The 24,487-nt window shown below is 40.8% G+C and overlaps 1 protein-coding gene across 2 annotated transcripts; it reads left to right on the top strand.

Annotated features, from left to right (window-relative positions):
- Nucleotides 1-4,084: 4,084 nt before the first annotated feature.
- atp2a1 (ATPase sarcoplasmic/endoplasmic reticulum Ca2+ transporting 1) lies at nucleotides 4,085-24,347 on the top strand. Of its 2 annotated transcripts, XM_031732620.2 has the most exons (26): nucleotides 4,085-4,215; nucleotides 4,308-4,444; nucleotides 5,431-5,448; nucleotides 5,895-5,977; nucleotides 9,453-9,557; nucleotides 11,777-11,915; nucleotides 12,521-12,601; nucleotides 12,696-12,781; nucleotides 15,155-15,310; nucleotides 15,457-15,598; nucleotides 16,817-16,983; nucleotides 17,073-17,161; nucleotides 17,249-17,351; nucleotides 17,443-17,574; nucleotides 18,734-18,859; nucleotides 18,983-19,201; nucleotides 19,315-19,426; nucleotides 19,521-19,744; nucleotides 19,844-20,064; nucleotides 20,184-20,386; nucleotides 20,541-20,626; nucleotides 20,801-20,934; nucleotides 22,160-22,277; nucleotides 22,542-22,659; nucleotides 23,153-23,200; nucleotides 24,048-24,347. In XM_031732620.2, the coding sequence occupies exons 2-25, from the start codon at nucleotides 4,327-4,329 to the stop codon at nucleotides 23,155-23,157; spliced, it is 2,985 nt and encodes a 994-aa protein (XP_031588480.1). In that variant the 5' UTR covers nucleotides 4,085-4,215; nucleotides 4,308-4,326; the 3' UTR covers nucleotides 23,158-23,200; nucleotides 24,048-24,347. The 2 variants fall into 2 exon arrangements, with proteins under 2 accessions (XP_031588480.1, XP_031588479.1); XM_031732619.2 differs by lacking the exon at nucleotides 23,153-23,200.
- Nucleotides 24,348-24,487: the final 140 nt, after the last annotated feature.

The raw sequence follows: 24,487 nt of genomic DNA, 5'->3' as shown, positions 1-24,487 counted from the left end.
GCTTGTGTAATCAAGTTGAGTCGTTATCCAAAAATAGCTCGACAAATTGCGTAATCTGTCTCTGCAGTAAAAGTGTTCTTTCTAATTAAAATCTCATCACAAACACAGCCGGCTCAAATGATTTTACACGCATGATACACGCCTAATCATTCTTTCCACGTAATGATCTTAAAAGTGTCTTCTAGAAATCCCATTCTCATTGTTCAAGATCACACAAGAGCGTGTGTGTGCCTCTCCGCAGGCGGTGCAGCATTATCACTGCTGTGTTTTATTAGTATTAGAGCACAGTGTTTAGATCGAGGCGCAGTAATCTGATCCCTGGGGGAGATTGAGCTAAATGTCAGTGAGCCACCTTGAGCTTTGCACTGCTACAGCCGAGCCCACGACAGCATCGAGGGTTACAAGTGAAGCACACAAAGGAGGGTTTCCAACACAGACCGCAGCCTGCAGGGGAGACGGAGATAGACAGAAGCAAGACTGAATGTAAATGTAGGGTTAGAAAAAGAAAAAAGATGGTAAAGATTAGAGAGATAAGAGTTAAGAGGAAGTAGGGGAGTGTTGTATAAGTATGACTTATGAGAGTGGGTAGCCACATCTGAGTTCACAAAAATGACCTTTGTTATCTTAAGACTAAGAAGATGTTATTATATAACAACAAGTATCTACATGTTTTTTTAAACCTGTGAAACATTTTATAAGAGGGTTTTAAACAGCATTAATGTGTGAATCCTTCATTTCTGACCATATAAATTACAAGCATGTAATTTCATTACAGTCCGCTGAATGTCTTCTGCTTCTTCTTCTGGCTGCTTCCTTTAAGGGTCGCGTCACTGCCTCCAGCTCACCCTATCCCTAGCATCCTCCTCAGGCACACCAACCCTCTGCGTGTCCTCCTTCACTACATCTGTGTATCTTCTCTGTGATCTTCCTCTTTTCCTCCTGCTTGGCAGCTCCATGTTCAGCATCTCTTATCCAGCATGTCCGCTCTCCCTCCTCTGCACGTGTCAAAACCATCTCATTTTGCTACTCAGATGAAAGTGTGATCTGTAAACTTAAACCTAAATGATATTTTTATTTAGTTCTTGGAGTTTCATAGTTATGAATGTTGGACTTTAAAATAGAAAAATGACCATTCATCTTATTGTTGAGCTGTAGCTGTTCAACTCAACTGTACACTTTCATTTTCAGAAGCATCGGTCAGTTATTCTCCCCTAAAAACTTCAAAAAGCCCAAATAGATCAAATTTGGTCCAGTCACTTTATTTCTATAGCACATTTAAACACTGCAGACATTAACCAAAGTGCTGCACAGCACTAATAAATAATAAATAAATAAATAAATAAATAATGCACTGTGAATAAAAGCTAATCTGAATCTAGTGTGCCATTATTTAAGCATTTGTATGGATATAGTTGTTTATGGCCTTCAGCCTGAGAACCAGAGGACAAATCTTTCTTAGAACATGGAGTGCTCTTTCTTACAGAGGTGCGAATACAGCCAGTGTGGGAGACCATAACGGACAAACGGGATTCATAGCACATTGAACCATAGCTTATACACTGATGTATCCCCACTGTGTTTGTTTGTGTTTGGTAGTTCTTTTACTTTATGCAAACAAAAGGCCGTAAATAGGGCCAAATCTTCATATTTATCAAAGAAAGAGAAAAAACGTTCCCTTTACAGGTGGTTGAGACCAAACACAGAGCATCTTTCAGTCTGACATTCATGAAGTGATTATTACTCATGTGCAGGTGGTGTAATAATATGTAATAGTACAGTATGTAGGGAATTTTCTACCATATCAGGTGTCTTGAAACACAGAAGCAAGCTTTTTGTTAAAAGCCTGGTCGTATCGGCCTAAAAAGAAACATGAAGCCCGCGGTGTGTTAACAGGTTATTTCTGCAGCCTCTAATTGCCAAAACCTTTTTTTGCCGTTGCTGGTTTTAAAGACTTGTAAGTCAATTTGCAGCTGATAACAGGTCCCAGCAGGGTTCCCGTCTGTTTACACTTGGCCGTGCATTATGTTTTCAGCATGGGCATGCACATGCATTTTCACACCTGTTGCTTTGTCATGTGATATATGTGACGACAAGGTAACCGAGACCAGACCAGTTGGGACCGTGGATGTATTATAAGAACTGAGTACTGGACTCAAATATGGCACCTGCCCCCGCTAGAATGACAATTTCTGACCTCACACACAAACCAAAAACTTGCAAGCCCCTGTGTTGTGCTCTGTGGTTCGGAGTGCTGTAACATGACAAGAGGGAAGGTGGAGAATGGGGTGATACATAGTGAAACATTACAATAGGTTTAAAAATACAAAGTGGAGTCACCTGTAATAGACTGCCGTGCTGCCTAGGGTGTATCCCAGCTCTCGCCCTATAACAGCTGGGATAGGCTCCAGCATCCCCTGCAACTCTGAATTGGAAAAGCACTTGGATGGATTGATGGATGGATGGATTGATGGATGGATGGATGGATGGATGGATGGATGGATTGATGGATGGAAATTCATCATAAAACTATAAAAGTCATTCCTCTGCTTTCTGAGTCAGTCCACAAGTACATTTGTTTTATTGAAAAAGTATTAATCTCCACTGCATTCAAGGAGTGTTTCTTCAAATTGTCATAACTGCTCAAGACAAGATAACCTTTATTAGTCCCACATTTTTAAAATTCATATTATTACAACAGCAAAATTAATAGAGTTAAATAGAATAAATAGAAGCAGTATAATCTATAATCTACAAAGAGTCACAACTGGCAAAATGAAATAAACATATGATTAAATAATTAATTAAATGTATCATCAGTTAATTACAATTGGAAAAAATAGTTAAATATATACACAATAAAATATCAGTTCATTTCATGTAAAACATTTTAATTCATTAAAATGTTATTTTAATTTTGTATTTTAATAAATATTTATTCATTTCCAATTTTAATTAATTAATGAAGCATGTCATTTACTATTTAATGATGTATTTCGTTCATGCATTTTGGCACTGTAACAACAGTACTATGCAAAAAAAGAAAATATATGTATATATATGTGTGTGTGTGTGTGTGTGTGTGTGTGTGTGTGTGTGTGTGTGTGTGTGTGTGTGTGTGTGTGTGTGTGTGTGTGTACCAATTAACAATACTTATTATCAGAAAAGGGCAGTTGCTCTTTTTCTTCTTTTGATATATGGATAACTTGATAGTAAATAGGTCCAGTGGAATAAGCACTAAAATATTTTAGATGAGCTTATATTTAAAACTATATTACTTTGTGGAGTTGTGGAGGCATATTGAAAAGCCACAATTGATGAAATATTTAATGAAATGTATCAACAGGTGCGCCTCAGTATTAACACAGAACATGAACTTTGAAATATCCATCAGCAACCTAAGATTCTGATTCATCAAACCACTGGATATTTTACCACTTTGCATCAGTCTGCTTTAGGTGATCTTGTGCTGGTAGAAGACGTACATGTGCCTGGATCACACATCACACTGATGTGGGGTTTATTTGAAGGGTGGGATGCATGACCATTCAATTTTGGTTTTCAGTCTCATGTCCTCCACTTAATAATTTCTCATCTGAGAAGTTTAAGAAGATGAAAATTTTCAAAACACATGAAACAAGTCAAGGGGCCTCCAAGCAGTCCAAATCTGAAGGTTGGGAACTGCTTAAAAATCAGGTACTTGAAATATGCCTGAAAAGTCGACATCTCTCAGTGTCTTTTACGTTTCTTTGTCCACGTGTGTCTACAGACATGTGGACACACACGTGCCCACCAGTGCCCATTCAGACAGTCTTTATGTTGCCTCTCCATGCTAACCATGCATGTTCTCTTATGCACATCTTATTTCCAGCATGCTGGGACCCCTCTGCAGTTGCTGCCCTCTACCCCCTCCACCTCTCCCCCCTCCCTCCCCCCTGCCTATTCTTTACCACGGGGGCCATCCCTGCCCACCTATTTGTGACGTTCTCATCCAATGAGAGGGGGGTGCATGGTGGACAAGCACCAATGGGGCAACTTTTTCATCGCTATAAAACTTTTCAGGACAGTTTGCAGGGTTGCACTTTCTGTCGGTCCAGGGCTCCGAGAGGAGAGCAACAGCCCAGAGAGAGAGAGAGAGAGAGGGGGCAAAGAGAGAGCAAGTGTGAACGCACAGGGGGTTGCCAGTTTTTAATCCTAATCCCACTCTTCAAGAAAGTGGTGGGTAGAATGCCGCATCATTTGTTTTACGTTTCAGTGTTTGGCCAGCTGTAATTTCTCTCCATTTTTTTTCTATCCCTTTTGTCTCGAAGCCTCTCCGTTTAAGTGAGGATGGAGAACGCACACACCAAAGAGTCGGAAGACGTTCTGGCCTACTTTGGCGTCACTGAAGACACCGGCCTGTCACCTGAGCAGGTTAAGAAGAGCCTGGAAAAGTATGGCTACAATGGTGAGGGAAACAAAAAGATGGATGGATGGCTTGATGGATGCATGGATGGAGCACTTAGATGAAGCTTTTGATGCAGAGTGGAAAGAAAGAGCAGTAGAAAATGATGGTGAATGACATGATGGGGAGGTCCAGGAGAAGGAGTACATGCATCAGATTTAGCTTGAATGAGAGGCGGCATATGTACGGGGTGCCTCGGAGGTTAACAAGATAAAATGGCAGGAGCAGAGACACTGAGGGAAATGGGAGGGGAAGGTGAAGGAGGACAAGTAGCGGCAGTGTCGGTTTCAAAGCTGTGTGTGACTTTGTGATGCTGGTCTAATTAAGGGAAACTATCCGACTGACACAAAGCAGGAGTTATGTTTGTGGAGCAGGTGCCTCAGGGTGTCAAGTTCCTGACAACTGCTACTGGTTTTAGTTTAGATTGGGGGTAATTTATTTGTATTTTGAAACTGAGCAAACGAGAGTCAAATATGTTGACTCAAGGTCAACATATTTACTTTTGTCTCGGCAGATGGAGTTTGCTGAGTTGCAGTCTCATTGAGCTTTATAAAGAAAGCATCAGAGGCCTCTTTTTTTCTTGCTTATCACAGCAGGGAAAGCGTAGGCATGAATGTAAATGTACCCACATTACTGCTTGGCTTAAGGGTTCAAATGACCGGAACTGGAAAATCATGAATATTCCTACCTCTGCTTCACATTTAATTCACTGGGAAAAAAAGTCCTTAATTCAGTAAAATGAAGAGGAATCATGTTTTTTGAGAATGCATTTTGGAGTAAAGTGTTACTGTTTATTGGAGCAGGGCCTCAGTTTGGTGAAGAAAGTGTAAATTGTGCAATGTAATGCTTCCTTTATACTGTGTATTTTGTACTCGATGGTTTTACGGTCAAATCGATTGACCTGGCTGCATGTTTCACTCTGCAAATATCAGAACAAATGTAGTAAGTGGTGTGCTTTACTAATGTTCTCTGTCTCTCATCACCAACAGAGCTGCCAGCAGAGGAAGGTGAGCCAACCCGAAACATTACACACCTGCAAGCTTCCTTTAACATCCCTAGCTGTTCCTCTCACTTCCTGTCATGACTGCTCCCTTGCGTGTGTGTTTACCACTTGTTACTGACTCCAGTATGGTAATGATGTATCTACACCACACGCTGCTCGAGAAACTAATGGATTGTGTCCACATCGGTTGTGCATTGAACTCAAACTAAAGCAGCAACAGTCTTTGCTGCTGGTTTTGGAGCAGCCCAAAGTGGTGGGAGGATATTAAAACAAACAATCATCATTAATCAAATATGTGTTTTCACCTAAATCACAGTCACTGCCTTTTCCATTTAACCCGGTTTGTTCATCAGTCTTACATGTATAATCACAGGAATTCTTAACACTGTATCAACATTGAATTTGATTTAATAGATGGGCTATGTCTATTTATTTGAATGTGTTTATCAGGCAAAAGTATCTGGGAGTTGGTGGTGGAGCAGTTTGAGGACCTGTTGGTCAGAATCCTTCTACTGGCAGCCTGCATCTCTTTTGTGAGTTTCATGATGCAAAGCATTCGACCATCCATTTATCCAATGCAAAGCACCTACTTATGTAATATTCATGAAGTGTTCAATGCACAGAGCTTGCTCACGTTCAAAAATTTCTTCTTCATTCTTCATCATCTTGTAGTGAAAATATATATTTTTCTATTTGTGTAGAGGTGCCCCTTCCATCCCTGTCTTACATTTACTATCACCAGATCCATTCAAAAGTAAATGGAAAAAGCAGAAAATGACATAATGTTTCAAGCAGAGGAAGACTAGCCACCACAATGAATGAAGGAAAAGGACATTTTCTCAGCAGTGCATGTAAAAGTTGTGTTTGCTATTTCAGTGATGGACACCACATGTAGTAGATTCTCTAATCTCTTCCTGTATTTCAGACATCATGTGTCTAATTACTTTTCTTTTCACTCTTTTGCATAACTTTCCAATTTACCTCAAATATGAACATTTTCTCCAAGGAAATCAACTTTTAGATATCTTTCAGATCACACGTTTGATGGGTTATTTAGCATTAAGCTGAGGTTGAGCAGTTAGAAAGTCTAGTTAGCAATTTACATTCGTTGTCCTGCAGCAGCAGTTGTCAGTGGTGAGTTGTGTTTCACCGCTCTGCAGTTCCCAGAAGCCGTACAGTAAAAGTGCAAGGGTCTCAGTTTGGTGCTCACACCTGAGAAGGCCTGAAACATTCTTGAACTCTGCCAGATTTGTGGGCATATTTCCTTTAAACTGTGAGAAACCTAGTTTAGCACTGTAGCAATGCTTAAGGTACATTTTCTCTCGATTACCAGGGCTGAATGTACCACAGAGTTATATCAAGATGTTAACGGGGGGGGGGGGGTTTGCAGCTAGAGCTAACCCTGCTCATGTAGATGATTTTTAGACTCTACCTCTGATTTAAACTTCAGAATATGTGGCAACTGAAGTTAAACACCCCCAATTTGTTGCCTTTTAAGTCTTGATTTTATGTTACGTTTTATGAACCTTGTTCTTACATAATTGGGGGCTTGTCTGGGATCTGGAGCTGCATCTCTTTTGACTCTTTACCAAACACACACACACACTTCAGCTGACAAAACATCATGCACATCATCACGTTATTAGATTACCTTTAGTGCCACTCTCACTGACACCAGGAATCCCTCTCCCCTCCTTGTTGCTCTCGCCAGTCCAGTTTTATGAAGGCGACTAGGTTCTTCACATTGTTTTAATCTTCAATTGCTCCCCTCAGGGCTCCCTCTACAGCTGTCACTATAGCCTTAGAAGGCCTGACGTGCTGCGTGTGAAATAGCGAGAGAACAAGAGAAAGACGAAAAGAGAGTGGCAGTGCATGTGCATGGCAGGACCTTTATTTTAAGAAAGTCTCAAGCCAGGACGAGAAACTATATCCTTAGACAAAGGTCAGGGATGGAAGGAACGAGGGATTGCTTGCAGCAGCAGGAGAGAGTGAGAGACAGCGATGAGGGCGGGGGGGGGCTGGGGATTGGGTTGCACAATGGCATTGTCTGTTACAATGACAAATGAGCGCAATAGATTCAGAGTCATATATGGTTTCTAAAAGAGAGAACACTAAATACTGCAAATACATGGTCATCCTATTCATACACACAGGAATGCTCGACCACTGCAAGGTGTTGACAGGCCCTGACGCTCAGTCTGGAGATCGATTGTGTCTTTGAAGAGAAGCACAGTGAAGACAGACTGGAGAGAGCAAGCAATCAAGCCTATTTTTTTTAAAAAGGGGTGAGAAAAGATGTGAGATGAAAAGCAGGCGAATGGAAAACAAGGAAGACTGTGATGCTGAGCTAAATGCTAAATGCTATAAAGGAAGGATGGGAGGACTTTACTCTTTTCTCTCCACTTGGGTCCGTGCTCCGGTGGCCTGCAACTAATCTGTGTCAGTGTCAACACGAGGCCTTTCCGAAACACACCAGCATCAGTAACGTGTAGCTCCTGCTCACAGGGGCGCACACGTGCACGAATATTGGTTTAGAAAAAAGTCACATGGGGAGGATTTCATACATAGAATATCATACAGCACAACAGTGACAAAGAGAAATGTCATTTGATCCTACAGCGGTGCAGAAATAGCTCAGAGCCGTGACAAATATATGTTTATGTTTTATGCTACTCAGCAGTAAAAGATAATACTCTCACCCTGAGCGACAGGTGCACAACAAACGTAAAGACACTTTTGTATCACGGGCTTAGCGATAGTAACAATGTATAATTTTAACTCGAGAGGAAAGTGTCAGTACATTAAATCACCAAACCCAGCAGTGGAGCGCTCATGACAAGCTAGCAGTGACATAAAGCAAAAATCCCTTTAAATAACCTGACAATGTTTCTTGCATGTGTAGTATTTAAGATGAACGGCACCTCTGTAAAAGAAAAATGGATCTCTTAGAGTTTTTTTTTTTTTTTACAGATATTGTGTATTTTTGGTAACACATTATAATGTGGCCAATGAGGGTGTAATTCCCTTGTAATTAAATTGAATGTTATTATATTTTCTTAGAAATTATAATATAATAATATTTACCTAAAAATCGGAGGTACACTAAAATGTCAAGTTATTACAAATTATTGTGGTGAAAGTAACTTTAAGTCCTGTATAAGTAAATTTTAAGTAGTGCCTAAGTTATGGGGAGTAATTATACTGTTTGGAAGTTAAATCAATTTCCCCATCTTACATTGTAAGTACATTGTATTTTTTGTGGCACGGGCCTTATAATGAAGTGGCTTAACCTTGACTAATTTCCATGTATTTTACAAAAAAAGGAGATACTTCTTTTCTGTAAACTCCGTTTAAAATGTTTGTTTGAACAGTGATGAAGAAAGAAAAAAATTGAAATCCAATTTAATAACTGAATTTTCCCACAGTGTGTGATATCTGAAGTCATCATTTTTATTTTATTTATTATCTTTTTTTTTTTTTTTTTTTTTGCTGAATCAGAAAAAATCTGTTAACCCTGTCATTTACTGTTTTATCACTGACTTAAATGATTACCAGCTCAGTTAATTGATTGTGTAGACATAACAAGGCTTCACTGCAGTGTTAAGGACATGAATTGGATTACATTTGCTTTCCATGAATTTCAATATTAACTAAGAGAGGAAAAAAGAATTAAAGAGGCTTGGATTTGGAACTACAGGGTGAATCGATTAGGGATGAAAAACCAACAAAAAAAAAATGAAAATAGATTCATTTAAGTAATTTATTAAGTAAAAATGGTCAATTATGAGAGTTTACTATTCTACCAACGTGATCCCTGGATTTTGAGTGTAAGATCTGCTAGCCAACTGTTCCACAAGGAAGTTTTAGGGTTTTTTGGTTTTTTAGTAACAAACTTTCATCAAAAATTGAATCGTAAGGGTTTCATTTTGACAACTTCAGTGTCTCATCATCAAATTTTAAACAACAACTCCTTCAACTTTGGACTCTGTCTGTGTGTGACTGTCTCAGGTGCTGGCTTGGTTTGAGGAAGGAGAAGAAACTGTGACTGCCTTTGTTGAGCCCTTTGTCATCCTCCTCATCCTCATCGCGAATGCTGTTGTTGGAGTGTGGCAGGTCAGTGAGCGCGCATGAATACACACACACACACATATACAGAAACAACTGCAATCCCAAGGCCGCATACCTGCTCCTGAATACTGTCTTTTCCCCACATACACACACCTAAATAGACTCTTATACTTAGAAACAGTCACGCCCAATAAATCACGCACATCGGCGGCCTGCTCAGGCCTTGTGTCCTTTACAGAGAGCACACACGCTCCTTAGATCTCAAAGATCAAGCAAAGCCAGAAAGAGAGGCATGACGTAAACAGGAGGTGAAAAGGTGAAAGGTTAAGCCAGCAGGGCGCGTGGAGGGAGGTGACGGACCGGGTCCCGTTCCTGCCTTGAAGGTTCAAACTGCTTCGTTACAATCCACACTTTGCGATCCTCAGTAAAAATACAGAGGGACGATCACGTTACCGCAGGCTTGCGTTTTGTGCGTGTGTGGTTGAGAGGTTCATATCAACCCTGCGGCAGTCATTTGGAAACTATGCACAAGGATTCACACATGGGGGATGAGGAGGAGAATGGAGAGAGGGAGGGCAGCTGGCATAAGTTGGGCTTTACACTTTGAGGCGGTCGAGGGCAGCCTTGGAAGAAACCACAGACTGAAGCGGACATCAGGCTGTCTGACTTCTCTGTGCCGCCTGCTTTTACTGGGAAATAATTCAACATGATGAACAAGAAACGACTGTGAGCTTTTAATTTAAGGACTTCAACCTGCTGCAGCACAAGTCCTGCAAAATTATGGTTGCACAACCTCTCTTTAAATTCGATTATTTAAGCTGATGGACTTTAATTAAATACAGACACCAGGAAAGCCTCATGATAATGGAAAACAATGGCTTCAAACATCATGCGCATCAGTCAGTCACTGGTATCAGCAACCTTATCCCTCATTTCTAATGACAGTGCCTGATGATTATCTGCCACAGCAACTTTGGGTGTTTAAAGAAACTATGAAAAAAGGGCTAAAATAGCTTTTATTAGTTTGTATAAGTATGTTTTCCTGGAATAAAACAAAATCCGTGCATTCTGCCCTCAAACATTACAACATAGAGTGATATTAATTAATATTTATTATGGCTCAGTGGTGCAGTAGTTAGCACTGTAACCTCATGCCAAAAAGGTTCTGGGTTTGAATTCACGCCTGTGGGAGTTTCTTTTAATAACAAGCACAGGAAACAGGAAAACCAGGGCTGAAAATGTGGGACTACAACAGAGGCAACAAAGACAACTTTTGCTTTAGGAACGTATATAAAATCAATATAAAATCAGAAAATACAGGATATTTTTTTAATTCATTCGCTTATTTTTACCGACCTTTAGAGGTACCTCTCATTTATATTTTGCTTCAAAGATGCCAGACTTTCTTAAAATGTTTTAAAGCAATAGTTCTCCGTGCTTTCGAAGGTCTTTTAAATTTTTTCTTTGAAATTTGTTTTGCTTTTCCACTAATTTTCAGTCCTGTCCTTGTACGTGACCATTTTCAGGGATGATTTTTTTTATTTTGTTATGCACCTACCTCAAGAGCTGAACCAATTTTTAACTCCCACTTTATTACTAGCAGCCAGTCACATCACACATCATACATTCCGGTTTCTTAAGTTTTATCTATAAAAAATGCGATAACACAGTTTAAATAGCATAAAATAGTATTTTGTACCAACAAGGTGATGTGAACACATGCACAACAAGCTCTTCTTTGAATAAATAACTCCACAATTTCCCATTCTCTTAGCAAAATATAAAGAAACAGGTGGTGGATCAAGACTTTTCCAGAGCTATGTATACAAAATACTTTTTATATAACACTTTTATACCCTAACCGAGAACTCAAAGAACTTTTTACTACAAACCTCGTTCATCCATTCACATAAACAACTTTATTCTATGTCTGGGCACATCATCTAACGCACACACAAACACTCAACCTGTTTCATTTATGCATTGGGGCAACTTGGCCAAGGACACTTTGCCTAAAGACTGGAGCAGCTGGTTTTCGTTATCATATCAAAATATTTTATATTTAAATACATTTCTATTCAGGTACATTTAAAGACAATGTACTGTGCATCTTTTTAAAATAATGATCTTTTGATTAAAGCCTTTTTATCTGTCTAAAAACTGACCTTTAACATGTCATAGTGCTGACAACCATCATGCAAAGGACTGGAACATCAAGGAGCTGGAATGATTATGTGTTTGCTCTGTGTGCACTTTTGAAACAGGAGCGCAATGCAGAGAGCGCCATCGAGGCCCTGAAGGAGTACGAGCCTGAAATGGGGAAAGTTTACAGGGCAGACAGGAAGAGCGTGCAGAGAATCAAGGCCAGGGAGATCGTTCCTGGTGATGTAGTGGAGGTCTCTGGTAAGCTTTACCTGCTGCTTTTATTCAAAGCCTGTCCAGCCACTGAAATTCCATAAATGTGATCAGAATTAAGATGAGATGAACTCCCCAAAGCAGTCTACACATAAGCTTGTTCTAAATTCCAAACTCTTGACTGGAATGGGTCATTTAAATTCAAGTGTTTGAAATCTGAACTTCTCAATTTTGCAAGTGTGTGAATACAAGAGTACTACTGTCCTTCAAAATCAACATGGCCCCTTATAAGGCAGTGACAGAGAAAAAGGAGTTGGGGGGGTGAGTGAAGGAATAAGCTTGAGTATAAGCACTCACTCCTCTGTCTCTCCCCTCTGTTTGCTGTACACCTGTTCTTTTCATTTCATGATCTCCCCAAGGTCTCCCTCTCCCTCCGACTCTTACTGTGGTATCGGTTTTCAACAACAACACTATCCATCCAGAGTGCTAAAACCAGTCAAACACCCCCTTTCCTCCCCGCCTCCTCCAGCCAGCTGTAACACTGCAGTCAGATTGTCTTTGCACTGTAATACTGCCAAACCAATAAATCACTAAAGAAACAAATGTTAATGAAGGGCCTGCTTTTGTGTTTGGGTTTGTTACGCGAACACTAGTTGGTGACAAAGTGCCAGCTGACATCAGGATCATCTCCATCAAATCTACAACCCTGCGTGTGGACCAGTCCATTCTTACTGGTATGTGTTTTGTCGCAGACAAAGAATAAATAAATAAATAAATAAATAAATTTTTCTAATTTCTGTCGCCTTCCCTGACCGCTCATCTCTGCAGGTGAGTCTGTCAGCGTGATCAAGCACACAGATCCAGTCCCAGACCCCCGAGCCGTCAACCAGGACAAGAAGAACATGTTGTTCTCTGTGAGTCTTTTTCCTGCTTTCTCCTCTCCTTGACCTTTATATTTCCATCGGACGTCTCAAAACCCACCTGCTGACTGATTTAACTTCCAATTGGACCTCATTATTCCATGAAAATAACCATTACAGCAGACATTTTGCATGTCATTGTTGGGAACCCACAGGTGTAACTTATAATGATGAGAAATTCTGGACGTCATTTTGGATGTCAGCACAGGCGGCACTTCATTATCAACGTCATGCTGACTTCCTGATCTGTGCTGCTTAAAAGTATTAAGCAATTAACTCTTACTTCATGAGCCAGTTTTGATATTTCAGAATAGAAAAAAAAACCTACGTAATTAAAATTAATGGCTGATTCAGTTAATTCAACACCTACAGGGGTCCTGATACTGTGTCTGCATCAAAAACTGTCCCATAGTTCAGGGAATTTCCAATCACTGTCTATAGCCTTGCTTTAGATTTTCTTTTTGTAAAGATGTTCTTTTATTACATCACTACAGTAGCATTAGTTCCTTTATTTACTAACATGGTTCATGTCTATAAGTGACAGAAACTGATACACTGCTATACTTTAGCTAACACACTTTACCAGAGTCTATTTTTAACAATCGTTCAAATACAGACATTGTACAAAATACCAAGCTAATATCAGTCTGGTAGCATGCTGGCATCTAGACTATATATAAAAAATGGACATAGTCACTTGAGTCCACTCTAGAGACTGAGCAACTCCTGGCTGCTAAGGAAAATGTGTATTCCCTGCCCAGATGGCAAGGTTGAGACCAGTTGCCTTGAAATTGATTGTTAACCCTTTAAAGCCTGAACCATGAAATAATTGTCAGAAAATTCAAATTTTCTGCAAAACTGAGTGTTTATTTAACCTTGTGGCAATTTGTTTAAATGCAATATTAATTTGTATATATTAATTTTAATTTGCATCATATTTGCTACATCAAAACATATTTTTTGTAATGTATTACTTTGAAAGGTATTGTGCAATGTATTTGATGTCTTTGAGGGGGGAAAAGTATAGAAAACTCACAAAAACCAGTTGGTGAAAACTGGTCACAGAATACTCAATACAAAAGTTCCTTGCTACTTCCTTCCCTCCTTGGTCACTAGCAGATTTCTACAGGGGCCCATAGTTTGCACTGACCTTCCAAGTTTCTACTCTGAGCGGCAGAGAAACTGAAAAGTGTGACACAAACTAGAAGTGGAGACCATTTGCTTTCAGTGTAAAAGTTGCGCCTTTTCAAAAAATGTTGGCTGCAGCACTGAGGTACAACATTTACTTTGAATGCAGATAGTCCGATTCGCATTGCAGTTTCTCAAGTTTCACTACCGCTCAGCTAGTTAGCAAGTGTTTGCAGACAAGTTGGTGTCTTCCATGCAAACTACAAGTAATCACTGCAATCTGCTTGCAACCATAACCATAGCAATCACTGGGGAATACATATTTTCCTTCGAAGCCAGTGGTTGTATCAAAAATTATGTGTATAACATCAATCAAAAAACATGTGCAGGTGTATTAATTGCTGTCATGAAGCCTCTATAGATATCTATCTGTCGATATTGGATGTACTCTTATCTATAAGAGACTTTAGAACCAATAAATACACATTGCTACAGTGTACTGCTAGCTTGTTTAGCAACATGGATATGGTAATCATTCTAAGAATTATTTGGATGCTAGTTTTACCCACTGGGAAAAAAACACAAAAATAAAAGTAAAAGTAAATTTAGTTACCAGAAAAGCTGGACAGTCTGCTGAATATCTGGTCAACTAAATGCAGAATAACAAAGGGTTAGATTTGAGTGGGAAACCAAGAACACAGCCTGCTTTGTTGTCTGTTTTATTATGAATGGGACCGTACTTTTCTTTGCCACATTATACTGAACAAGGAACCCACAGACTGAGACCATAAACTCATCAAGAAAATGTTAACAAAGGTCACCAATCAAGTGAGCAGCAGCGCTGTTTTCTCATAGTAGTCCCCCTAGGTTTAATTTCTGCATTAGCATTAGCATGCTGTTGGCTAGCAATTATATGGTATTGTTTACATATTCACCAACTGATTGTGTTAAGATAAGTACCCTTTGTAATTAACACTACACAACATGCATTTTAGGTTGTTAAAAAAATCATTCACACTTTTGAAGTTATTAATAAACCAAATTACAATAAAGATTAAAGATTTGACCTCATGGTGAGGATGAGTAGTGTCAAAACAAAATGCTACCACACTCATTATGTTTAACCCTTCAGTCATCGCGTCTGAGTTTACTGGCTGCCTCATAGTTGTGTATTTCAGGTCCAGATTTTCCATCTATCTTTCCAGTAGACATGTCACTCTCTTTCAAATCTCTGTTCAGGGCACCAACATTGCTGCCGGTAAAGCCACCGGCATTGCTGTTGCGACTGGTGTCTCTACCGAGATCGGCAAGATTCGCGACCAGATGGCTGCCACCGAGCAGGAGAAGACCCCTCTGCAGCAGAAACTGGACGAGTTTGGAGAGCAGCTCTCAAAGGTGGGTGAGACGGGCAGCGTTTCAGAGATTGTCTTATCTGCAACAGTAAATTTCATTCATGTCATAAACATTTTAATATTGCTGGCTTGAGACTGAAAATTACAACTAATGTCATACACGTGCCCCCCTTGCTGCTTGCCCTGCAGGTCATCTCCCTGATTTGTGTGGCCGTGTGGATAATCAACATCGGTCATTTCAATGACCCCGTCCATGGAGGCTCCTGGATCCGCGGCGCTATCTATTATTTCAAGATTGCTGTGGCTTTGGCTGTGGCTGCTATTCCTGAAGGTAAGCCCCCTGGATTAACTTCTATTTGATTGCTCAACCATATGAAACATTCACGTCATGTAGCTCATGATGCTGCTTCCAGTCTGTTCAAAAGTGTTTTTGTTAAGTAATTTTTTTTGCATATGGAAAGGAATAAATTAGACACCTTCATTCATGTTCTTATTATTAAGACTGAACAATGCTCTGGACTTTAAAAGGGTCGGTAATTTGGAAATTTCCATGTAAAAGTTTTATTCAGGTATCCACTATAATAGCTTTGCATGTTTAGCAGTTTATAAAAGTACCCTTCTCTTACTATAATGATCGTTGGGTATGTATGTATCAGTATGTATTAGTTTTCAGAGCAAGTTTGCTCATTTCAGTTCAGTTTTTATTGTATGAACATGTTAGATGGAAATTTCCGAATTACCAACCCTTTAAAGTCCAGTGCATTGTTCAGTCTCATTGTTCAGCAGACAGTGCAGACGGCTTTGGAGACTCTCCATGAACCTCTTAAGCTGAGTTTTCAAAGTTAAGGACCCGATTAGAACTGACAGAAACAGGTGTATGCCTCAGAAAGCAGCTGATGACCAGTACATCTCTGATTTGCACACTAGTTTTAAGCCCTTTTATTAAACTCAAAATAAAAATGTGCGATTAAAGCTTGTATGGACAAAACCTCCTTGAATTCAGCTCTTAGTAAAACATTTGAACTTTCATGTACCATCTTCTTTGTGAGGCAAGAACATTCTCATTTTTAAGGTCTCCCCATCAGTCAGCTGTAAATTGTGCCAAAGTTAACTGGAGAGCACAACCTGATGATGCCAAAAGAACAACATAATATGCACACATAGATGCCGCGATAATGTCACTAAACTGGACAATCTCCAGACCTTGACCACACCATTGTTTTTGCCAAGAATGTGAACGCAGATCACCCTCCATGTGCCGGAGTGCTGAATGACTCATACCAGCCCTTCCCTCAGGAATAGCATTGGAGAGCACACACAGTATTCTGGATGCGCTCCAGCTGATGTGTTAAGGGCTGTGCAGGGACCCCCACTGTTGTCACCCTGCCAAGTGGCAGAATCCCTGAAGTCCAGCTGTTTTTTAATCAAACATTTGTCCTCATCTCTGAAGTTCAATCAAGTTTTGTCCAGCATTCAACTCGTTCTTGTTTTAAAGCAGCTCAGTTTGTTCAGGGCCTCTCTGATTAAGCTCTCCCACTGCCCGTCACAGGCCTGCCTGCTGTCATCACCACTTGCCTCGCGCTGGGAACACGTCGTATGGCCAAGAAGAACGCCATCGTCAGAAGCCTGCCTTCTGTGGAGACCCTGGGCTGCACCTCGGTCATCTGCTCTGATAAGACCGGCACCCTCACCACCAACCAGATGTGTGTGACCAAGGTGGGTACACACAAATAAGCCTGCGCACGTTTTCATTCAAATAAAAGGAGGTCTCATAAAATGTCATTTTTTGCCATGTTTCCACACAGATGTTCGTCATCGATAAAGTTGAAGGCGACAGCGTTTCCCTCTGTCAGTTTGACATTTCGGGCTCAAAGTACACCCCTGAGGGAGAAGTGTAAGAGACAGAATCAGCACATGACTGCCATGACCCAACAGACTTAAAAACCAAACAAAACTAATGAGTTGTGTCTCTTTTGACCAGAACAAAGAATGGTGCGTTTGTGAAGTGCGGACAGTATGACGGATTGGTTGAGCTGGCAACTATTTGCGCACTGTGCAATGATTCTTCTCTGGACTACAACGAGGTCTGTGGAGGAGGAGTTTATGCTTCCGCTGAACAGCCTTCTTAAAATGCACTCAGCAATTTTTAATGAACTCTTTGTCTCGTTGATGCAGTCCAAGGGCATTTATGAGAAGGTGGGTGAGGCCACGGAGACGGCCCTGTGCTGTTTGGTGGAGAAGATGAATGTGTTCAACACTGAAGTGCGCAGCCTGTCCAAGGTGGAGAGGGCAAACGCTTGCTGTTCCGTAAGTCTGTCAAATATCTGATACAGCATGTAGTGAGTTACTCTTTATACAGACAGCTTTACTGTCAGCAGGAGCAGTATGTGAATAACTAAGCATACCCTTACTGCTTCCATGGGAATCAAGAGGGTCAGGGACAGCCAGGTGCTGCTAATCAAGTGCATCTGATTTACTGATCATCAGGAAATGTGAGCACCTCTATAAAAGGAGCAGTTTTGTAGCATTAAGGCGTGTCTTTACACATTTTCAAGGAGAAAACACATCAGCAATGATCTTGAGAACAGCAGATTTGGCTGCATATTAATCTGGGAAGAATTATAAGGCCACTTCTAAATAATTTGAACAACAGCGCAATTAGAAAAAGACTGAACAAATATGGCTTGTTAGGAAGCATTGGCAGAAGAAAGCCTCTTCTGTCTAAAAACAACATAAGGGCTCAGCTTAGGTTTGCAAAATCGCATATGAACAAACCACAAGACTTCCGGAACAATGTCCTCTGAACATACGAGACCACTGTGGAGATGTCTGGCTGTAATGCACAGCACCACATCTGCTGAAAACTAAACACAGCATATCAGCACAAAGACCTCAAACCAACTGTCAGCACCATGGTGGAGGAGGTTTTGGCTCATTTTGCAGGCATAGCACCTGGGCACCTTGTAGTCACTGAGTTGACCATGAACTTTCTGTGTACCAAAGTATTCTAAAGTCAAATGTCACAGCTAAAGCTTGACTGGGATGTGCAACGGGACGATGACCTCAAGCACTGCAGCAAATCTGCAACAGAAAGGCTTAAAGAGAACAGAATCAAGGTGTTACAATTATCTATTCGAAGTCCAGACCTCAACCCAATTGTAGAAAGACCTCAAAAAGCATAAAGGAGTACAGTACACAGTTATTTTTGGCTTAGTGACACGGATAATGACACTAAGCGCTGTGTCGTTTTTCATCCGACTTTGAGTTTAAATCATTTTAGGATTGGGACTAGTTAACTTTTTTATTATCTTCTGATACATAAAAAGCTCTCAGTTAGCCAAAAAACAAACAAACAAACAAAGCAACAACTGCATGGCAGGTGTAATATTTAAAATGTTTATGTTTAAAATGCAGGACCTGGTTTAAGGTTTCTCCAGTTCACCTTCTTGCCTTCACTTTCTGACAGGTTATCAAGCATCTGATGAGAAAGGAGTTCACCCTGGAGTTCTCCAGAGACAGAAAGTCCATGTCAGTCTACTGCTCTCCTGCTAAGTCGGCCAAAGCACCTGTGGGAAACAAGATGTTTGTCAAAGTGAGCGTGGAACATGAGCCAAAGATGAAAATAATACTTGAAAAAGTTGTTCTGAAAAAGCTCCAAGAGAGACAATTTGATGTTTAAGAATCACAAACAAACGACTGCATTTCCTGTCTTCAGGGTGCTCCAGAGGGAGTTATTGACCGCTGCACTTATGTTCGTGTGGGTACTAACCGTGTACCACTGACTGGCCCGGTGAAAGACCACATCATGTCAGTCATCAAGGAATGGGGCACCGGGCGCGACACCCTCCGCTGTTTGGCCCTGGCCACATGTGACACACCTCTGAGGAAGGAGGAGATGAACTTGGAGGACTCAACAAAGTTTGCAGAATACGAGGTTGGAGAGTGAAAACAAAAACATTAGGTCACTGTAGTCCCTAATGGAAGACTTGAGCATTTCATTTCTTGCTCAGCTGTAGCACAGCTGAAACTTTTCTTTCTTATCCCCAGACGGACCTGACCTTTGTTGGCTGCGTTGGTATGCTTGACCCTCCTCGGAAAGAAGTCATGAGCTCCATTGAGTTGTGCAAGGCCGCCGGTATCCGTGTCATCATGATCACTGGTCAGTATACATATCAGATTCAGAACAGCAGTCTCATTTTAAAAGAAATTGAGCAAAGATCGACCTTTTGTGTCCCCCAACCCCACCACTCCAGGTGACAACAAAGGTACGGCTGTGGCCATCTGCCGCCGCATTGGCATCTTCACTGAGGATGAGGATGTCACAAGCAAGGCCTTCACCGGCCGTGAGTTTGATGACCTCGCTCCATATGACCAGAAGAACGCCGTTCGAAAGGCTTGCTGCTTCGCCAGAGTTGAACCAGCCCACAAGTCTAAGATTGTTGAGTTCCTACAAGGCTTTGATGAGATTACAGCCATGGTGAGGAGAAAAGAAATTAACCTTTGATGAGTTTATTGTGCTTGATTTAACAAGTCTAACACGCTGTTCCTCCCCATTTCACCTCGACCCGTCACCCAGACTGGTGATGGAGTGAACGATGCCCCCGCCTTGAAGAAAGCGGAGATTGGCATCGCCATGGGCTCTGGCACTGCCGTTGCCAAGTCTGCCTCTGAGATGGTCCTGGCTGACGACAACTTCTCTTCCATTGTGTCTGCTGTTGAGGAGGGCAGAGCCATTTACAACAACATGAAGCAGTTCATCCGCTACCTCATCTCCTCGAATGTGGGCGAGGTCGTCTGGTGAGCACATTACACTTCACTTAACTGACACTTAAGTTCAACGTGAGTTCTTGTCCTGCATAAGAAAGGACTTAAAACTAGGAGAAAGATTGAATTCTGGGTTTTTTTCACCTCTTCAGTATCTTCCTGACTGCTGCGCTCGGTCTTCCTGAGGCTCTGATCCCCGTCCAGCTTCTTTGGGTCAACCTCGTGACTGACGGTCTGCCTGCCACCGCACTGGGCTTCAACCCGCCTGACCTGGACATCATGGGCAAACCCCCCCGCTCCCCCAAAGAGCCCCTCATCTCTGGCTGGCTCTTCTTTAGATATCTGGCCATTGGAGGTATATACTGATACTGCAGACACGACCAGCAGCTTCCTTCAGTAGAGTTTTTCAAGGATTTATCGCAACATTGCATAACACACCAATCATCTTCAAGACTTTAAATGTAGACTCCTAGTTTTCATGGACATATCTTTTGTAATACTTCTTCCAGGCTATGTTGGAGCTGCAACAGTGGCAGCAGCTGCCTGGTGGTTCCTGTACAGTGACGATGGTCCAATGGTCACCTTCTACCAGCTGGTTAGTATCAAATCGTCTTATTTGTGAACTTTTCTTCTAAAATACTCTTGAGACTCCTCGTGTAAAATTACAGCTGATCTTTTCAAACATAAAGAACCATCTTAGCCTCTCACAAGCGCTGCCGATTTTTTTTTTTTTTTAAAAAGACCATCTATGTTTGTTTCTCTCCATCAGTCTCACTTCATGCAGTGCAGTGAGGACAATGAGGACTTTGCTGGTGTCCACTGTGAGGTATTTGAGTCTGCTCCACCAATGACCATGGCTCTGTCTGTACTGGTCACCATCGAGATGTGCAACGCTCTGAACAGGTCTGACTACACTGGGAACCCGAAAGGCATTGTGGGTACATCCATCTAGTCAAATGTGCCACCAGTACATTAAATGTTTGGACATTGGCACCAGTTTTTGTAGTTTTGCCTTTGTAACCACAGTGGATTTCAAACCAAATAGTGAGGATGTTATTGAAGTGCAGATCTTCAGTTTTAATTCAAGCACTTTTACACAAATTTGGCATTAACTATTCATTCACCCAACACGCAAAAGATCCCAGTTCAATCCCAGGAAAAGATACAAATCCCTCAGAGGGTATCCAACATAAAAATCTGCCTGATCAAATATGCAGTTATCTGCTGTGGCAACCCCTTGGAAATAAAGGCACTTAAAAGTTTCTTCTTCTTCTTGAATTATATATAATCTCCTATTTATAGATGCTCAAAATTAAACTGACAAACTACCATCATTTTAAATATCAGGATTGTTTGTTTGGGCTTAAACCCACTGTGGTGGTGCACAGATTATGTGCAAACTGGTCCAAATTATAAAAACAGTTTGGCTATCCGAATAAGTTACAATAATTTATGGTAGCTGAGTAGTAGTGAGAGCCATTATCTACAAATAAAGAAAATTTATTATGAACCTTTCCGGAGTGACCAGCCTACTAAAATTACTCCAAGAGTGCACTAATGACCCAGAACAACATATAAAGAACTGCGGGAAAGGGAGTCCTGCAGTATTTACTCAGGTTATCTTTGTATAATATTAAAATTTGTTTGATCTGAAACATGTAACTGTAACAAATTTGCAAAAAAAAAGACAGTGAGGTCAAATTAAATCTTCAGTCAACTTTTTTCCATTTTTAGTGTATATAAAAATATTTCCATCAGCTACTCTTAGAGGATTGAGCACTGACTAAACTGTCAGAAACAGAGGTAAAATTCAAATGAGGTCCACTTTAAAAAAGAGAAATAGAAGCTGATGGGTTCATTTTGGAAAAGGTCCAATTTTGCTGCAGGCAACTGCAAGTGACAAATAAAGGCTTCATTCATTTTGACCTTTTCCAAACATGAAAGCTGTGTCATAGTTCCCGTAGTTATAATAAGAAGACAATGAAGCACTTTGCAAACACATTACTATGCAGTCGCCTCCACACATGCACTTTTTCACGCCCTTTTACATTTTCAGTTTGCATTAACGTACCCCATCCGCTCTGCCTTCCTCCTATCCTCCCCCACGTCCCTGCTCCCTCTACACCAGCTTGTCTGAGAACCAGTCTCTGGCGCGCATGCCTCCCTGGAGCAACGGCTGGCTGGTGGCTGCCATGAGCCTCTCCATGTCCCTTCACTTCATGATCATCTACATCGACCCCCTGCCCGTGAGTCTGGCCTCATGCAACACACTGCACATCTCCATTTATATCTCCACAGACACATTTCCTCTCTCCCTGTTTCATTGCTTAAATGCTAGTTGCACATATAACTGAGAGAAACTACAATGGAGAACTGGAGAAGAAACACATGTATTTCAGGTCTGACAGATAAATAAGCTCCAGTATAACACATTTACAGCTACTTCTTACAGGAACTTGTGCGCTGAGTGGCGCTCAGTAGTTTTAACATGCCACTGCTCTGATTCACAGATGATCTTCAAGCTCACTCACTTGAACGTGGAGAAGTGGATGGTGGTGCTGAAGCTTTCCATCCCAGTCATCCTTCTCGATGAGCTTCTTAAATTTGTGGCTCGCACATATCTGGACGGTAAGACCTGCTTGACAAACACTGTTCCATTTTTCTGCCCCCTTTACGCGCAGGGTAACAAATATTTAGAAATATCCATGATTCATGATCCAGGAAATGTGCAGTATTAATCTCACAGGACAGCTGTTTGTAATTTAAAAATGATCATGTTGCACATTAATTACTGCAGATCAGATTAAATCTATGAATGAGACATAAACATGATGCTGCAACAGTCTGTAGCCAGAAACTGGGAATAGCTACATTCTCCTGTATTATCCCTTTTTAATGAACAAGTTAAATTAGGAGTGATGGTTGCAGAATAATTTTCCTCCCAATTAAACGTATTTTTAATGTACTTTAACATTTAACCTGTTCCCTCTTTTTTTTTTTTTTTAATCCCTGACGATGTCTCCCACCCTTTTCCCTCTAATCTCTATTTCCTCTGATGACTTTTACCTAATCTTCCTCTCCTTGGATGCCCTTCTTCACTGTTCCCTTTCTGACAATCCAGCCTAAACCTGTTCCCCCCTTCTCCTCCATACCCCTGTAACAAAACAAGGTACTCCCCTCTGACTCCAGCTAAAGGTTTAAGCACGCTGCATCTTGCAAGACTTAAAAGACTTTCTGGACTAATGTCTGTGGACCCGGAGTGAAGCTGCATTTGCCATGAAATCAAATTTTAATGCATGATTTGTGTTTACAGCTGGAAGCTGTTGCTGCAAGCTAAACGTATTGCTTTAAGTAGCTTTTAGATTAACACAAAAAATAGTAAAATCCAGATTAGTACACGTGGCATGCTCTGACCGTGCAATCTCCTGCAATCAGAGTTTGTGCATTTATGCTAAAAAGGTAAAGCATAATACGAACATTACGGCATTATGTTGAATACTTCTCACATCAGTCCCCGTTGTTGTGATTTTTAAAAAGAAAAGTTAGTTTTTTGTTTTTGCTTACACACAAACTAAAAAGGAAGTTGGATATTTGAGGAATAAAGCGGTGCACTGTGAGGAAATTAAGAGCACGCACGTGCAGCATCAGAGATCGCAGGCAGACGGTTTGCGTGAGAAACAGCAATTCTGGCTCAATCCTGTTTCATCTACACTCAAACTTAAACATAACTACGACAGCAATTTTCTTGCCCTTAAGCAGAAAAGACCCTGCTACAAGCTTTCCTTTGAAACCATTAAACAGTCTCCATTAATCCACAGAACATATGTGCGTGAGTTAACTGCTGGATTTTAGTTTACTCCAGGAAACAAAGCAAATTGCCTTATTTCTCACAATGTCCAACTTTTGACCTCGAGCTAGCTTCAACCATGGGCCTTTTTTTTTAAACTTTAAATACACCCATTTACCCCGATGCCTTTACATTATATACCCAACAAGCCTTTGTTTGGTCCCTCCAGGCAAAGTCTAGAGGTGAAGAGAAGCGGAGAGTGGCTGAAGCAGAGAGGCACCGAGACACAGAGGATGGAGAGAAAGGCTGAGCGCTCCAACTGAATGAGAGCGTGCAACATGTCGCTTGATCAAAAACCCCGAGTGGCATGAATACAAACACATAAGCCATCTGATGATACACCGAAAAAAAGCTGAAAACTATTTTTGTCTGTGTATGTACTGAAAATAATATATAGTGAAAGAATTATTAAAACTATTGTGTTGATTTTATTCTTAAAGAATAAAGATATGTATTAAAGTAACCGTCAGTTTTCTGAATACCATCCTTTTTTTTTATATTACTTACTCTTAGTAGACGAGCAACACAAGATTATGGTTTTAAAGGGCTATTTCACCCATTTTGAGCAGACTTTTGACCTTCACAAAAATGCAGACATCAATACTCCCT

Source organism: Oreochromis aureus, linkage group 4 (genome assembly GCF_013358895.1).
Source record: "Oreochromis aureus strain Israel breed Guangdong linkage group 4, ZZ_aureus, whole genome shotgun sequence".
NCBI classification, from domain to species: Eukaryota; Metazoa; Chordata; class Actinopteri; order Cichliformes; family Cichlidae; genus Oreochromis; species Oreochromis aureus.
This window is presented reverse-complemented; position numbering and strand designations above follow the sequence as displayed.